The sequence below is a fragment of the Mobula birostris genome, chromosome 24 (assembly GCF_030028105.1).
Source record: "Mobula birostris isolate sMobBir1 chromosome 24, sMobBir1.hap1, whole genome shotgun sequence".
Classification (NCBI taxonomy): Eukaryota; Metazoa; Chordata; class Chondrichthyes; order Myliobatiformes; family Myliobatidae; genus Mobula; species Mobula birostris.
In genome coordinates this window covers 23,879,184-23,898,376 of record NC_092393.1, presented here as the reverse complement: position 1 = coordinate 23,898,376, position 19,193 = coordinate 23,879,184, and the positions used below count along the sequence as shown (strand labels likewise).

Genomic DNA, 19,193 nt, shown 5'->3' with positions numbered 1-19,193 from the left:
AAATAGTGATAAATGAAGGAATATTTTGAAGCACAAGTAGAGATTAGTCCGTGTGTAACCCAAATAAAGGTTCTTCATACAACTTCACAAACCACAAGGAACAAACTGAGATTTTCCTATTAAATCCAACTTGGGGAATATAACACAGTTGCCATTACTGAGATATACAGGTAGCTCTAAGACAGAGATAAACTGGGAATTGATTATATCAAGTTACAAGATGCATATTTTATGAGTCTGCAGGAAAATTTTGTAAAAGGTAGTATGAAGGGAGATGGTACCCTCATAACATGAACATAAAATTGTTCTCATTATAGATAATACAAAAAGAGCTATATAAACAGAGAAATTTTATGGGTAAATTGTTAAAATAGAAATGGGTTTAGATTCTTTCTGGAGACCTGTAGAGGACCCTTGAAACAAATGTGAAGTGGTAAAACATATAAATGAAGTAAATTTTTCAAAGTAAACTGGGAAATCCAATGATCTAAAATCATAATTAAGCAAAGTAAAATAAGGAAATGATAACTACTTTGATTAATTATTTTGCATCAATTTTTAAGTCAAGGAAGTAGACAAGTGTCGGAACATCCCAACAAAAAATTTTGATCATGGACTTAACCTCACCAAAAATTCATGAAACTGAAATAACAGCAGTGAGTGTTGACAACAATTTGAAAAACCATAGTGTATGTCTCATGACCAAATAGTTTCCATTCCAGAGATGAATGCTGTAGATGCCTTAACTGCGATCTTCCAATATTCTTTAATTCTGAAGCCACCTATTAGATTAAATCATGTGACACTATTATCCTGACAAACAAAAGACGAGCAGAAAAAAAGAAAATCAAGAAACTATCAGTGAAGTAGCCAAATTTGCTGATATTAATCCAGGTAAAAAAGTGAGCTGAAGAAGAGTGCATTGCACTTAAACGGACTAAGCTAGTCATGTAAGAAATGTGAGATTATCTTTGGTAAGTAAGATGAACAGTAAGAAATTGATAAGTGTTAATATAGAAAGATTTTTAATATAGAAAATTGCTTCATTCATCAAGCAATTAGAGAGAAAATGTTGCTTTGGCCTTTGTTACGAGAACAGGCAATCTTACAGATACTGTGCAATCACTTCTGCAATTTCCATCTCCTTAACTAACCAAGGATACATTTTCTTTGGGATAAGTACAGTATAATTCACTAGACTGACTGCTAGGTGAGGGAGCTAAGACTGGCCAACAGTCACTGAAAAACAAAGAGAATGAGAAGTAATCGCGTTTAAGGGATACAGGATTCTAAAAGGGACTGATAATTCAATCTGGGGAACAGGATGAGAGATTAGGGTGGGAGGGGATGGTGTGCCTCTTTAGCCTTAAAAATATGAAGTCCTCCATTAGCAGATAAAATAAAGTGAGAGAAACAGGGATAACAGAGTGTTTTAGAACAATTAGAAAAAACAAATGAAAATATTAGTAAAAATAGACACAACTACTTTATGCAATAACATTCATTTGATATAGCTATTAGAATGATTCAACAAGTCCTTTTTGTACATTTTAATTTATTTAGCTGTCAAGGTGCAATAATAAAACAAAGTCTATTGATCTCGACAGAAATAATTTTCCTGAAACTGAGAACATCAACACGTTAAATTGAAAACCATTTAAATTTGATATTATTCTGTAATATTACACCAAATTCAATATGCTATTTCCATTTAGTAACTAACCCATAAATTTATATCTGGAATACTGTTCAGTTTATTGTTCAGGGAATTACTTCCATGATCCTGTGTTACAAGACTGAACAAGGGAGGTATATGGAGATTTTAAATGGTTCACGTTGCAACAATGATGAGCAGTTTGATCTATAAGAAAACACTTGCTACCTGACTGTTTTTGTCATGGATCAAGCAGTCTTACTAAGGCCATGAATAAGCTACTTGGAAAGCCTGAAGTACACAAAGAGCTCGTTTTTTTAAAAATCATAATTATTCAATCATGATGGCATTCTAAAGGGAGAATAATTGTACCCCAATAATTACTCCAGACAGCAATAAACCCTCCTTTCTCACTGTATCCAAAACATCATAGAAACCAAAAGCTAAAACAGGTGAGATCTTGCAGGAAGTAGACATTTAAATTATAAATCCAGCAAGCAGTCATAAAACACTTGAAGATTGAGAGGTACTAGAACTTCCTGGCTTGATTGTGTGCAAAGACACAAAGATAACACCTACTCTCTTCATTTAACAGCTGAAATGGATATAGTTGAAGGTGCATTCTGCATTTAATTTTCAGAAGTGAGAGAAAACACTAGAAACAAAACCAGATTAACAAATTCAGGTTAACTAGTACAAAAGTGCTTCAAGTTTGCCTACATGGACTGCTGGACAAGAAGGATGAAGATCACACAAAAAAAATTCAATATAATTTTCATATTCAAAAAAACCACATAGCTCTAATTTAATCACACCATCAATAAAAATGAGAAAGGCCATCACTTACTCATGATTTGTTATCAGTGATTTGTTCATCTCAAAAAAAATGCCAGATTATATTCTATTAACAGATATAAATTATTCATTTGTAAATTGAGTTAAACAATGGTAAATATTTACGTTTAAATACTACATATCTAGACACACTACATGACAGCAACATTTCAAAAAAATGTAGAAATTAGGAGAATTTTCTTTTCCCACAGTAGGTTCTTAAAATCTAGAATGCACTATTAGAACCTGCAGCAACATACAATTAGCCCAATCCACGTGACACTTGAAAGGTCATCAGTTTATGATGGCAACCAAGCACTTACATAGAAATGTACAACACATTACAAGACCTTCGGCCCACAATGTTGGGCCAACCATGTAACCTGCTCTACAAACTGCCTGGAATTTCCTTACCGCATAGCCCTTATCTTTCTAAGCTCCATGTTTTCTAAGAGTTTCTTAAAAGACCCTATTGTACGGAATATGTTAAAACATTCACAATATTTTTTGACCTGAGATTAGTAGAAAATATTCAGTTATTTCAAATGTAGGCAATCTTACCCAAGTGTGGATCCAGCAGATGAGGTTGTTCCTGGTATTTGTCCATTATGACTAGAACGAGAAAGAAAAATCTATTAATAGATAAAATGTACTTGGTTACAATGATATCCAGGCAGTTATATCAGCTGGAAATCCAATTTTGCACAAATGCTGTCCTTAGAAGTGTCACGCGGTTACTGTTCCTCAGAGCAGTGAGATTATCAGTTTATCAGGTTGCCATATGTACATATTAGTGTCGTTTACTACATTAAAGAGTAGACTTCAAAAGTACTTTATGGGATGCGAAGCTCTTCAGGACCTCCTGAGGTTGTGCAACGAGCTACATAAACATTTATCTGTCTTTCACTACTTGACAACCATTGAAGAAAAACTAGTTAATGTCATCATTAAGTGTACAGGCTACATAAAATTCTACACAAAAAGCCAAGCGGTTTATGTATAAGCCTACAATTTATAAACAACACCATGGACAGTCCAAAGCCTGGCTGAGAAAGGAGGGTTGGGCATGGGCTAGCAACCCCATCCCATAACAGCGCTACAGAAATGCCAGCAGAAGCTCCAAAGACCTTATCACGGGGAGAGAAAGGATCTTCATCCAGAAGACATATGAAAGATGGGCTACACCTGGGGACAACCTCAGGACTGGCCCAGGACAGAGGATTCTGACGAGATGCTGTTAGCCAACTATACCACAGTAGGGTGGGATGGGCTTAAGTAAAGTAAGTTACAGTTCACACTTTTGGAAAAACTGATTAAGGGATAAATATTGCCTTTATCACTGAAAGAACATTTTTCCCCCAAATAGTGCTTTAGCCCTTTGTATTCATCTGAATTAAACTGGGCCTCAATTATATTCAGTCAAAAAAAAAAACACCATCTCTTTTGCTCAGTTTGGTGTTACAACTTCAACTTCAAATTATGCTCAAGTTGTGAAATGAAACCTGGACACTGATCACACGCATTATTTACAGAAATTAATGGAAAAGGAGACAAGCATTCAGGTGACAAAAGCTTTACCGGAACATACCGTTCATGTGTAAAATATAAATGAGAAAATCAAAGATGGATCGTCAGACAGGACAAGTTAGGAAATCACCAAAGCAAACATTTCACGAAAAATTATTTTCTAAATCGAAAATCATTTTGAGATTTAGCTAAAATGTAATTACATGTATTGCAACTAAGCAGATAAAATATGATGAAAGAAGTCTAACTGATCATAACTCAACATATGAAAACATAGAAAAAAAGCTGTTTTACATTCAAAAGTAACAGTTTATTATAATAATTGTTCATTTCACCATAACTGGAAGTATCTGAAGAGACATGGTCATAAATTACTCCAATTTTTCACGTAATTTGAAAACTCCTCACTATTTTTATGATCCAGTAACTTAGAGCAGACAATGTACACTTCAACTCTGCTTCACATTCCCATCTGGATATGTCCATACATGGCCTCCTCTACTGCCATGATGAGGCCAAACTCAGGTTGGAGGAGCAACACCTCATATACTGTCTGGGTAGTCTCCAGTCCCTTGACATGAACATTGAATTCTCCAACTTCCGGTAATTCTCTCCTCCTCCCTTCCCCCATCCCAGTTTCACTCTGCCCCCTCCTCCAGCTGCCTATCACCTCCCCCATGGTTCCACCTCCTTCTACTACCAATTGTGCTTTCCCCTATTCCTTCTTCACCTTTCCTGCCTATTCCATCCCCCACCCCTTTATCTTTCCCCTTGCTGGTTTTTCACCTGGCACCTACCAGCCTTCTCCTTCCCACCCTCCCCCCATCTTTTTTATAGGGCCCCTGCCCCCTCCCTCTTCAGTCCTGACGAAGGGTCTCGGCCCAAAACGTTGACTGTTCGTTTCCACGGATGCTGCCTGACCTGCTGAGTTCCTCCAGCATGTTGAGCAGACAATATGAAATGTCTGCCTAATAAATATAATTCTGTTATAATAGCAAGTAATAAATGCAAATCCAGAAAGTTATACACAAAATGTAAGAAATAATAAAGATCAGATAATAAGTCTAAAGACAAAAATTAATATTTAATATTTACTATCGATTTGTACTCCAGGGAGCGGGAAGCGCAGAATCAAATATCGCTGTGTATCAATTGTTTGGCGACAATAAAGTATAATGATTTTTTTACAACCAGTTTGGCACAAGCACATTAGATCAGCATTAAAACATGCAAGACAGATGAGACAAATGGCAATATTATATGTATTGATTCTAAATACCTAACCATTGATAAGCTGAACCCTCTTTCATTCCATTACTAAACAGAATGCCAAGATAAGTGGAAAAGCACAAATTAAGAACATAAAGAGCACTCATCTAAAGTTAAAATGGGAAATTATGTATATGTCAAATTAGAAAGTGCCAGAAGATAAAAAATGAAAAGAAAAGACAAACTATCCCAAGTCAATATATCAAACTATTCCAACTTTGTCATGGACAGTCCCAAGCCTGACTACAACAGGAAGAAGGGTGGGCACAGGGCTGACAACCCCATCTCCAGTGAAGGAAACACCACCAGAGGCTCCTGAGAGAGAAAGGATCTTCGAAGTCCAGTTATACCTGAGGACAACGAGAAAGACTGGCCCAGGACACAGTACTCTGGTGAGCTGCTGTTGGCAGCCCATGCTCCACTAGGAGTGATGGGCTGAAGAAGAATCCAAAGAAAATTCTACATGCAGTATAATTTATGGGATTTGATTTTAAACCATGTATAAATTACATCAGTTTTAAATCCAATTTTAAAACAATCTTGATTAAAATGTATTGATGGTAAATTTCATCCATAACTCAAAAATCTTACTCTTACTGTAGTAAGATCAAATTTCCACCCCCACCTGTACACCCAAAATTCTTGAACCCCTCACCCTGTATCCTCCAGTCCATCTTAGATAAGGCTACACTAAGTTGATGTCATGTTGCCAATCAGCATAATGCTAACATATTGTTCACTACGTCACTATTAGTTCTGACAAGTGCAAGAAAGGCAACAAAAATGACAAAAATGATGATTTATAGTAAGTTTACAATAAAAATGTGTAAATCATTATTAGTACAAGTACCATATTCTTCAGTTCAAAAAATATTGACATAAGTTTAAGTTCCAAAAGTAAAACGTAGCAAAACTAATTTCATAGTTGTTCCCAAAACAACATGTTTTGGTAGATTAATTGACCACTGTAAATTACCCCTTACTAAAGGTTCAAGGAAAAGTTGACAGGTATTAATAAGAATAATTTACAGGGCTATAGGGAAATGCAAAAAAAAAAATTGGAATAATGAGCTGAGTAACCTCCTTCTCAGTTGTTCAATGTTTACAATATAACAGCCATAAATTTCAGTAACAAACTCAAGGTATAGTCAGTATATTGGTCAGCTCATTATAAAAATAATTTATCTTCTCATTGTACATGACTACAAAATTATTCCCTTACTACTAAGGTTGGGAAGTAAATAAATGCCTCTGCCTGTGCAAAGCAGGCAGAAAAACCAAAGATAATAAATACATTGATATATAACACACTACATAATTTTTTATGGAATAATTACAAGTTCACTTACTTTTTAGCCAAATTATGAGTACAATCAGAATTTGCCCAGGTGTTATATATCACAAAAATTCATAATACCAGGTGAAAGAACAACAAAATAAGTAAGAACATAAGAAATAGGAGCAGGAGTAGGCCATCTGGCCCATTGAGCCTGCCCCACCATTCAATAAGATCATAGCTGATCAGTCTATAAACTCAGCTCCATCTACCTGCCTTTTCCCCATAACCCTTAATTCTCTTACTATGTAAAGACCTATCTAACTGTTTCTTAAATATATTTAGTGAAGAAGCCTCAACTACTTCCCTGGGCAGAGAATTCCACCGATTCACCACTCTCTGGGAAAAACAGTTTCTCCTCATCTCCGTCCTAAATCTTCTCCCCTGAATCTTGGAGCAATGTCCCCTAGTTCTAGTCTCACCTACCAATGGAAATAACTTTCCTACTTCTATCTTATCCATCCTTTTCACAAAATTTTGTGTTTCTATAAGATCCCCTCTCATTCTTCTGAACTCCATAGAGTATAATCCCAGGCAAGTCAATCTCTCCTCATAGGTTAACCCCTTCATCCCTGGAATCAACCTGGTGAACCTCCTCTGCACTGCCTCTAAAGCCAGTATATCCTTCCTCAAGTATGGAGGCCAGAACTGCACACAGTACTCCAGGTGCAGCCTCACCAGTACCCTGTATAGTTGCAGCATGACCTCCCTGCTTTTGAGCTCAATCCTTCCAGCAATGAAGGCCAACATTCCGTTTGCCTTCTTAATAACCTGTTGTACCTGCAAGCCAACTTTTTGCAATTCATGAACAAGCACTCCCGAGTCCCTCTGCACAACAGCATGCTGCAATCTTTCACCATTTAAATAATAATCTGCTCTTCTATTAGTCCTTCCAAAGTGGATGATCTCACATTTACCAATGTTGTATTCCATCTGCCAGACATTGGCCCACTCACTTAACCTATCTATATCCCTCTGCAGACTCTCCACATCCTCTGTACAATTTGCTTTTCCACTCAGTTTAGTGTCATAAGCAAATTTTGCTATGCTACACTCAGTTCCCTCTTCCAAATCATCAATGTAAATGGTAAACAGCTGTGGGCCCAGCACCAACCCCTGCAGCACCCCACTCACCACTGACTGCCAACCGGAGAAACACCCATTTATACCAACTCTCTGCCTTCTATCGGTTAACCAATCCACTATCCATGCCAATACATTTCCTCCAACTCCATGCATCCGTATTTTATTTATAAGTCTCTTGTGCGGCACCTTATCCAATGCCTTCTGAAAATCCAAGTATACGACATCCACCTGTTCCTCTCTATCCACTGCACTCACTATGTCCTCAAAGAACATAATAAAGAACAAAGAAAAATGAAAGAAAAATTGGCACAGAATTCACAGACAAAAAATTCTAAAAAGAAATAAAAGAATGCCATAAAACTATGAAAGCAGTTGAAAAACCGAAACAAAAGGAAAAATATAGTAAGGATAAAACCCATGGGTCTGTCACACAGATACCCTGAATCTAGAGGAGACTACAAAAAAGATGGATAAACTGATTTAACATGAGTAACAACAAAGATTACAAAATCCTTGCTAAAGTCAAAGATACAGTAAAGAATGAGAATAGATTTCACATTTACCTGAAAAACATAAACAGAAAAGAATCTAGAAAAAATATACCAACAGTAATTACTAAAAGAGTATGTGTTTCTTCTTCTACCTGCATAAAGGCAGACCTAATGAGCAAGGCTCCAAAGATAACAACAACAAAGAAGTGGTCACGGGAGGCAGAGGAGTGGCTACAGGATTGCTTTGAGTCGGAAGTGGGTCATGTTCAAGGACTTTTCAGAGGATCTGAATGAATATGCCACAATTGTCAAAGACTTTATAAATACAATCGTAGACAAGTGTGTCCCCACAAAATCATTCAGTGTCTACCCCAACTTGAAAGTCCTGGATCAACCATGAGGACTATATCAGTGGTATTCAGGTCTGGCAACCAACTGAAATATAAGAGGTCCAGGAATGATCTCCTGAAAGCTCTCTCACATGTGACATGGCAATTCCAGACCAAACTTGAATCACTGAAGGATGCTCGACAGCTGTGGCAGGGCTTAAATGCTACCACCTCTGACAAGATGAAACCCAGCAAGGCTTCATTAGTAGATGAGTTAAATGCCTTTTATGTTCACTTTGACTGTCCAAACATGGAGGATCCTTCACAAATTTCCACAGCCCCCTATGACCCCGTGATTTCAGTTTCTAAAGCCAACATGACAGCATCCTTCAGGATGGTGAACACATGGAAAGCGTCCAACCCAGACGGGGTACTTGGCCAAGTACTAACGACCTGTGCTGATGAACTGGCTGAAGTGTTCATCAGTATCCTTAACTTCTCGCCTCGGTAGTCTGTGGTTCCAGCCTGCTTCAAGCAGGCTTCAATTATACGAGTACGTAAGAAGAAAGTGGTAGGCTGCATCAGTGACCAGCACTTACATCCACTGTGATGAAATGCTTTGAGGGGTTGGTGATGAAACATATCAACAGCTGCCTAAGAAGTGACTTGGATCCACTCTAGTTTGTCTACCATCATAACAGGTCAACAGCAGATGCCATTTCATTGGGTCTTCACTCAGTCCTGGAACATCTGGACATTTTGAAGATGCAGTCATCAGGATGCTCTTCATTCACTACAGCTCAGCAGTCAATACTATCATCCCCCCTTATGTAACTGATCAATAAGCTTCAAGACCTTGGTCTCAATACCTCCTAGCACAACTGGATCCTCAATTTCCTCACTTGCAGACCCCAGTCAGTTCAGATTAACAACATCTCCTCAGCAATCTCCACCAGTACCGGGGCACCACAAGGCTGTGTGCTCAGCGCCTTGCTTAATACTTATGACTGTGGCTCAAGTGCCATATTTAAGTTTGCTGACAACACCACTTTTGTTGGCTGAATCAAAGGTGGTGATCAATCAGCATATAGGAGGGAGACTGAAAAACTGGCTGACTGGTGCCATAACAACACCCTCGTACTCAATGTCAACAGGATCAAGGTGCTGATTACTGACTACAGGAGGAGGAAAGCAGAGGTCTCCGAGCCAGTCCTTATCGGAGGATCAAAGGTGGAGAGGGACAGCAACATTAAATTCCTCCATGTTATCATTTCAGAGGATCAGGCTGAGTCCAGCAAGTAAATACCATTATGAAGAAAGCACTGCAGCACTTCTACTTTCTTAGAAGTATACAACAATTCTGCATGTAATCTGAAATTTTGCCAAACTTCTACAAATGTGTGGTGGAGAGTATACTGCATCACATCTTAGTATGGAAACAGCAATGCCCTTGAATGGAGGATACAGCCCAGTTGTCCATCCTGTTGGGTGTAGTCTTTCATTGATTCTATTGTGTTGCTTGTATTTACTATGAATGCACTCAAGAAAATGAATCTCAGGGTTGTAAATGGTAACATATATGTACTTTAATAATAAATTTGCTCTGAACTTTGAACTTTGTGGCAAACAGCAAAACCTGAGGCCAATAGTGAAAGGTTTGAACTAAGCTAGATATCATGAAGACTGAGAATGTGGAAAATACACCACATACATTAGCCAAGGTGGACAACATAAAGGTCAACTTTTAATTATGAGAGAACAAGTAATGAGGGTTTTGCCAATAACATTAGATGTGGGAGACTAGGCTTAAATAGAGCTTATATTCCAGGGCAACAGACACAAAGTGCTAGAAGAACTCAGCAAATTCCGCAACATCTACAAATGGGAATAACAGTTGACATTTTAGGGCATGACCATTCATCGGGACAGAAAAGGGGAAGAAGCCAGAGTAAGGTGGAAAGAGGGGAAAGACTACAAGCTGGCAGATAGATGATAAGTGAAACCAGGTTAACGGGAAGGTGGACGGTTGGGGAAGGGGGTTGAAGTAAGAAGCTGGGAGGTGATAGAAAAGGTGAGGAGCTGGAGAATGAATCTGATAGGAGAGAACAGTAGATCTTGGAAGAAAAGGATGGAGAAGAGGCACCAGATGAAAGGAAAGGGGGTCATCCCTGACATTACACCTGCGAGTCTGTCAGGGTCGTCTATTGTACCTGGTACTCCCGGCGTGGCCTCCTCAACATGAGTGAGACCCAGCATAGACTGAGAGACCACTTTGTCGAGCACCTTCACTTTATCTAGCACTAAAGGCAAACTTCCCAGTGGCCACCCATTTCAATTTGATTTCCCATTCTCATTCCAATATGCCAGTTCACGACCCCCTCTACTGCCATGACGAGACCAAACTCAGGTTTGAGGTGCATCTGGGTAGACTCCAACCTAATGGCATGAACATTGATTTAGAACATAGAACAGCAGAGCACACGACAGGCCATTCGGCCCAAAACGTTGTGCTGAACCAGCTAAAAAGCCACATACCTACCTACATATCCCTCTATCTTCCTCCATGTGCCTATCTAAACGTCCCTTAAACGCCTCCAATGTATTTGCCTCTACCGCCATACCAGGCAGCGCAATCCCCGGCATCCACCACACACTGAGTAAAAAACCTACCCTTCACATCCCCCTCCAACTTCAGGTAGTTATTCCCCCTTCCCACTTCAATCTTTTTCAATTCCCCATCCTGGTTTCCCTCTCATTCCTTCCCCTCACCATCTTCTTACTTCATTCCTTCTCTCCCACCCATACACCTTTCCCCTAACCTGGTTTCATCGATCAACTGCCAGCTTGCAAGTTCATTTTTACTAATTTAGAGTTACTTTGAAAAACAGACCCTTTTGCAACCCACCTAATCAACCTTAGCCCAATCACAGGACAATTCACAATGACCAATTAGCTAGTACGTAGAACTTGGGAGTAAACCAAAGCCCCCAGAGGAAACCCACATGCTCATGCGAAGGACATACAGTCTTGTTACAGACAGCTTCAGATTGAACTCTGAACTCTGACGCCTCAAGCCGTAATAGCGTTACGCTAACTGCCTACACTACCGTGGTACCCCCCCCCACCCCCCCTACCTCCACCTTCTTATTCTGGCTTCTTCCTTCTTCCTTTCCAGTCTTGATTAAGATTCTTTGCCCAAAATGTCACCTATTTATTCCCCTCCAGAGATGCTGTCTGACTTGCTAAGTTTCTCCTGCACTTTGCATCTGTTTGTAAAAATTTCCAGCATAGTCAGTGTCATAAAATAATACAGGACATAAACAGACGCTTTGGCTCATTTAGTCTATGCCAAGCTAGTACTCTATCTAGTCCCATTGACCTGCACCCAGACCTTAGCCCTCCATACCCTCCATCCATGTATCAATCCACCTTCTCCTTAAATGTTGAAATTGAACCCACATCCACCACTTCTGCTGGCAGCTCATTCCACACTCTCAGCACCCTCAGAATGAAGTTCTCCCTCATGTTCCCCTTAAAAATTTTACCTTACACTCTTAACCCATGTCCTCGAGTTGTAGTCTTACTCAACCTCAGTGGAAGAAGCCTGTTCACATTTACTGATCTATACCCCTCATAATTTTATATGCCTCTTATCAAATCCCACCTCATTCCCCCTGCATTCCAGGGAATCTGCATCTGCAGAATCGCGTGTTTATAAATTCTAAGGAAAACATTTTGATCTGAATAGCCTTTCATTAATTCAACATAAATGCTGAGTCATATTAAAATGGTAAACAGGAACCTCAAGCTAAGTATCAGACATAAATCAACTGGCGTCTAAAACAGAGAGCAAGCTAATGATCTCTTTTGCCAAAAATTGTTCTTGTCAGGCCAGCTCGCTTTCAGAACAGGGGTTCTCTTCCTATTCAACATTAATATTGAAAATCACTAACCCATCACGCTCTTCCGCATCATCTGAAAACAGGTTCACCCCAGGTTACAACCTCACCTGTTTAGAGGTACTCTAGAAGTAGTTGGAAAATTAGACCATAAGACATCGGAGCAGAATTAGGCCAGTTGGCTCATCGAGCCTGCATTTTCCTTCTCAGCCCCAACCTCTTGCCTTCTCCCCATACCCCTTCATGCCTTGACTAATCTCTGCCTTAAATTTACTCAGTGACTTGCCTCCACAGCTGCCTGTGGCTTCACCACTCTCTGGCTAAAGAAATTTCTCATCTCCATTCTAAATGGACGTCCCTCTATCCTGAGGCTATGTCCCCTGCTCCTAGACTCCCCCACCATAGGAAACATCCTCTCCACATCCACTCGATCGAGGCCTTTCAACATTCGATAGGTTTCAATTAGGACAGCCCTCATTCTTCTGCATTCCAGTGAATACAGGCCCAGAGCTATCAAACTCTCTTCACGTGACAAGCCTTTCAATCTTAGAATCATTTTTGTGAACCTCCTTTGAACCCTCTCCAATGTCAGCACATCCTTTCTTAGATAACAGCCCGAAACTGCCCACAATACTCCGTGAGGTCTGTCCTATGCTTTATAAAGCCTCAACATTATACCCTTGCTTTTATATTCTAGTCCTCTTGAAATTAATGCTAACATCACATTTGCCGTCCTCATCACTGACTCACTTGGTTGTATGAATGGACGTTCCTGCAACTAAAAGGCTTCTGTCAGGCAGAACACAGCCATTCCACATGCTTTCTCTTCCCCGCCCCCAAACCCCACCTGATTCAACTACAATCAGTGGCTGGGGCAAGCAGACCAGAGCTCTGCGCAGACTCACTCACTAGGTCAGACAGTCGAGTTGGTAGATGCACTTCTATTACAGCTGTTTCTGTGATCATCTCCCCCACACACTTTCTTCCCATATTCAACTTACAAATAATTCCGGTTACGAAATGTTCCCAGGAATAAAATTCTGTCACAAATTGGGGACAGCCTGTATTATCCAAAATGCAGTCTTTCCACTCCCAAAATAACAATTACCTTGAAATCTCATTTGATATTCATAATACATGATAATTAGAACATATACAGGGAGTTTAAGTAATCCCGGCTGTGTTCATCAATATTTATACCAACAGAAACTGCACTGCATGTTTGTCAGGTATACTTATCAAGTTTCAACCATGGTCACTAACAAGATAATACTGTAGATGCTTCCAGATTTTAGATAAACCACCTTGCATCCAGTCTGGAAGAATAAATGTAAATATTCAATATAGGATATAGTAATGAGACGGCTATCAGATGCATGCAAAAGTTTAAATCTGGCTTACTCTAGATGAGAACTTTAAATAGAGATACGTGTAAACACACATTCTTGTAATGATCATTGGGATGGTCTGTGTACCTGATGGATTTATGCTCCACTCTCAAATAATATAGTCTGACAGGGAATTTGGATGCAATGCAAATGGAGGTGTTGAGGCTAATATAAAGCTCATTAACCAGAACAAGAAAGAAGCCATTAAGGGAATAACGAAGAATGATACAATAATATACAGGAGTGACAGGCAAGGCAGAACAACTCAAGGCGTAGATTGGCAATTAGACTGGGATATTATACCATATCAGAAACTTGACTGACGGAGGAGCAGGGCGAGCAGCTCTTTATTCCAGGGTGAGATTCTATAGGTGGAGGTAAGAGAAGAGAGGAGGTACATTTTTGATGAAGGATAACTTTCTTGGGATACTGTTCAGCAAGGCTATTCAAGTTGGAGCTTACAAACAAGGAGGGAATATCTCTTTGATAGGATTGCATTGTAGACCCCAAATATCCTGCAGGAATTTGAGAAGCAAATAATCAGTGAAATTGCAGAGATAATAGAGTAATAGGACAGTAATTAACAGGTGATTTCAATTTCCCTCACTGCAGGTACAATTACATTTAGAAGTCATTTTTAGACAAGTACATGGACAGGAAACATTCAAATGTGGGTAAATGATTAGCTTGCAACACACATCAAAATTGCTGGTGAACGCAGCAGGCCAGGCAGCATCTCTAGGAAGAGGTACAGTTGACGTTTCGGGCCAAGACCCTTCTTGACAGGACAGTTGGGCCTGTTTCTGTACTGTATAATTCTATGACTCTAACAAGAAGCCATTGTAGACTGTCGGGGAAGGGACACCTGGGGGACAGGTCATTGAGTATATTTAAAACACAAGTTGATAGGTTCTTAATTAGTAAGGACATCTAAGGTTACAGGGAGAAGGCAGGAGAATGGGGTTGAGAGGGATAATAGACCAGCAGACTCTATGGACCCAATGGCTTAATTCTGTTCCTATGTCTATGAGATCCTGTGATAGGCTCATTATTGTGAAGGGTAGGGGTGAGATTCTGAACATCAGTCAACAGAACCGGTGTCAGTCAGCATCCGTTATGTGCATTGACTTCTCCATGGATATCAGTACAAGACCAATGAGCGGAATTCACGACCAGCCGCCCTGTGTATCTGCGTTGCCTGCCCGGCGCCCCAAAACACCGGCCGAGGCCCGGGTTGGCGATGCGAGAAGAGCAGCCCCACCCTCGCCCGTTTTACCAATGAATTTCTGTTTGAGGATCTCGCTGGCGGCCTGATCGTCAGTTATGGTCCGCAGGGCCGTCAGCAGGCTTCGGACCTCCTCGCTCTCGCTGAACGCATGCAGGGAGTTGGCTTTGGCGATCACGTCCGGCTCACCACCGGCGCCTTCATCTTGTTCCACGTCTGCCGCTTCGGGCTGACTATCGCTGAAAGCCATTTTCGGGCTGCAGCAGGTAGAGTGGCTAAGAATGAATTTGACTGTCAGCAGCCCCTGCACATCCACAGCCGCGCTGCCTGGCAACAACCTCCGGTCACTGTGAACTCTCACCCCCAGCTGCTACCGCGCCAAAACGGGCTCAGAAAGCACGACAGCGGCGCGTTTCGAAACTGCGCAACCTGGTGGGACAGGGAGCTCCGGCTGACAAGTGTAGGCGAGGGAGAACGCCGATAAAACCTGGGCTGGATTAGAGAATGCCTCCCTCGGAGAGAAAAAATAGATTTTATCATTACTGAATGCTCGGAGATTTGCACAATGCGTTTTCCGAAATGTAACTGACTAAAACAGAAGCTACACAATTATTTAACTGTGATATTATATGCTAAAGATAATGAGAAGACTTTAAAACAATTTTTAAACCTATTGAATTAATTCGGTTCTCAACGTTTCAGGAAGAAGTGAAACGAGCATAAGGCGCCGCTTCTTAAGCGGGTGGATGGAGACGACCCCTGCTGTCTCTGTGGCCACAGCCATATGGAATGGCTTTCGGTATTTGATGTATTATGAACATGGGGTGTAAAAGCACACAGAGTGTTAATTCCGTCTCTTCCACCTTCCGCCTATCCTGACCTAATCAAGTCTCCCATCCAAATGGAAATCACAACAATTGATTATGGAAACCTCGAACATATAGATGGATATAATTTCTCATTCCACTCTATTGGGCAACACAAATAATATAATATCGTATATAACGACAAGAATACATGTAGCGTGGGAAATATTCATGGCATACATAATACCTGTAGCGTATTCAATATTCCAGTAATATTTGAGTAATATTGTAAATATTACTTGATTAAGCATTTTTCATTTACACAAACGTTTGTACATATTTCATTATTGGTTATATGTAAGAAGTACATGAATGATATACATAATTATGCCACCATGTCATATGTGAGCACCTTACTAAGAAAAGAAAGGATAAGTAAACAAGTTCAACCTGGCTGCTGTGTTTTTCTTTCAATTAGTTTCTGGAGTAACAAAACATGACAGCGGTGATGAGGAAGTTTTTAAATGAACCTGAGACAACTGCCTAACTGTTGAAACACAGCATTATTTTCTTCTCACAACACACATAAAAGTTGCTGGTGAACGCAGCAGGCCAGGCAGCATCTCTAGGAAGAGGCGCAGTCGACGTTTCAGGCCAAGACCCTTCGTCAGGACTAACTGAAGGAAGAGTGAGTAAGGCTCACTCTATTTTCTTCTAATGGGGAGAGAGATATTCAAATGAAAAACATGTGCAGCATGTTTCTCTTCAGAAGGGGAGGGAGACATTCGAGAGAAAAGGGTGAAAAAAGGACAAAATTTACAATCAACAAGTAGGGCCACAGGTACCAGGTGATAATTTTAAAGGAGAAATGACTGACTACATTGGAAAAATAGATGCATTCAATTGCACAACAAATAACTGGATGATGCATACTGAACAAATTGAGCAGTATTTTGAAGCAAACGTAATATCTGATGAAAAACGAGTACCAGTGTTGCTGAGTGCAATAAATGTAAAAAACATATAATTGTCTTATAAGTCTATTGCTCCGAAATGAGTTTGCTGATATGATTAATGTAATGTAGGAATATTTAGAAACAAAACCATTGTTGATTGCAAAACGCTTTGGGTTTCATAAGTGGAACAAAAATGAAGAGGAGTCCATTTCAACTTACAAGGCTAAATAGAAGAAATTGTCCGAACATTCTAAATTCAGTCATGAGCTTAATAATGCACTGAAAGATCACTTAGTTTGTGGAATCTTACAAGAAAGCATTCAAAAATGGTAACTAACTGAAGCTCACATTTATAAGATCAGTTGAAATCGCCGTATCAATGGAAACAGCAGCCAGAGATGCAAGTGAGTTGCAGTCAGGAATAGAAGCTAAGGTAAACAAAATTGCAATTCCTAAACAGAAATCTGCCTGGCTGAACAAACTCTGTTACAGTTCTGACAGGGTCTCACCTACACCACAGAAATTCAGGTTTAAAGGTGAAACTTCAGAAAATTCAACAAAGTTAAACATACACAAAGAGAATGTTGGGCAGACAAAAATGTATGCATTGCACAGGGAAGAGAGAGAGATTTAAACTGCATGCATGCAGTTGATTTTTTAAAAATCTGATAACGGTAAGTGAGACACAGGACTGAATAGCCTTGAGATTTATATGGTGAAAACTGACAAAAGACAAGTAATATGGCTTACAGCAAAAGTTAATTAATTCAAATGAAATTGGACACTGGTTCAGCTGTTTTAGTCATTCCACAACTGAGTTTCCATGTGTTCCAAAGATACTGATCTGGAGATACTGTATCCAACTAAGATATCCACTGAAGAAAATAACTCCTATGGGATGACATTCATAACAGTGAAATACAGCATCCAACAAGCCACATTGGGCTTGTATGTGCTAAAAACAGGAGGGCCAGCATTGTCAGGCAGTGATTGGTTGAGAGAACTACAATTTGATTGGAGATCCATCCACCAATTGCATACCCTCAATAGAATCAAATGAAACTGAATTTTAAAAAGTACTGGATGATGCCACAGCAGTTTTCAAGGATGGCATTGGAAAACTCAAACATATCTAGGGTAAAATAGTAAACACAAGAAAATCTGCAGATGCTGGAAATCCAAAGCAACACACACAATATGCTGGTGGAACTCAGTAGGTCAGGCAGTAGCTATGGAAACGAATAAATAGTCTAAATATTGGGCCAAGACTTTTCTTTAGCACTGATAAGAAAGGGGGAAGACATCAGAATAAAAAGATAGGGGAGGGAAAGGAGGCTAGCTGGAAGGTGATGGTTGTAGCCAGGTGGGTGGAAAAGGTCAAGAGCTGAAGAAGAAGGAATCTGATAGCAGAAGAGAATGGATGATAGGAGAAAGGGAAGGGGGAGGGGCCCCAGATGGAAGTGATAGACAGTTGAGAAAAGGTAAAAGGTCAGATTGGGGAATAGAAGATGAGGGGTGGGATAGGAAAAAAATTACCAGAAAAAGAAATAGATATTCATGCCATCAGATTGGAGGCTACCCAGAGAGAATAGATTCCTCCTCTACCCTGAGGGTGGCCCCATCTTGGCACAAGAGGAGACCATGGACTGACAAGTCCCCAGGAGAGAAATAAGAATCAGAATTAAAACGTTTGGCTTTCGGCAGATGATGCAGGGGTGCACAAAGAAGCGGTTCCCCAATTTATGACCGTCTCACTAATACAGAGGAGCCATATCGGGAACACCGTACACATATCGCAATGCAGCATGCTCCGCAACTAACAACTCACCAGCTATGCGATCCCTGGGTTGACCCTTCTACTCACACTTGGATCTCCTCAAACACAATCTCAGAAGGAATATTCATGACAGTCAGCTGAGACGAATTGGTGGCTCCTCTAACAAGGAGGTTTGATGTTTCACTCCCAGATGAGGGACTACAGGGATGATCAAAAGTGGATACTTGGAAACATTAAGGACAGAAGTGGACCACTCTCTTACACAGTGGAGATTGAGTCTGTTAGCCTCTGCAGATGAAACTCAATCAGCTGAGGAGAGCAGTTAATTGTTAGACAGGAAAGACGTTCAGACCTGCCAGAACCACTTCTTGCAGTCCCAGAGTCAACTTCTAGGACCACCATGGAGGCGTCCCCAGAACTGCAATTGTTTCATAGTCACAAATCTCATAAGATGACTGGAGAGCAACACATTATCCCACAAGAGTAAGAAATCTTCCACAACAATTAAATCTTTCGGCCCGAATGGGACAATATAAAATTTACTATGCTATAGATGTTTAGACAATATTTCTATAATATAGTATACTGTGTATATGGTTGAGATGCATTCTATATT

General features: G+C 40.1%; 1 protein-coding gene across 1 annotated transcript in view; it reads right to left on the bottom strand.

Moving 5' to 3' along the window:
• Positions 1 to 15,413, bottom strand: part of tbcd (tubulin folding cofactor D) — a 268,544-nt gene extending 253,131 nt beyond the window's left edge. The window contains exons 1-2 of the mRNA XM_072241956.1: positions 15,090 to 15,413; positions 3,050 to 3,100 (exon numbers count right to left, since the gene is read on the bottom strand). Of these exons, the coding sequence (XP_072098057.1) occupies positions 3,050 to 3,100; positions 15,090 to 15,288 (250 nt within the window). The 5' untranslated portion in view covers positions 15,289 to 15,413. The remainder of the gene's footprint in view (positions 1 to 3,049; positions 3,101 to 15,089) is intronic.
• Positions 15,414 to 19,193: the final 3,780 nt, after the last annotated feature.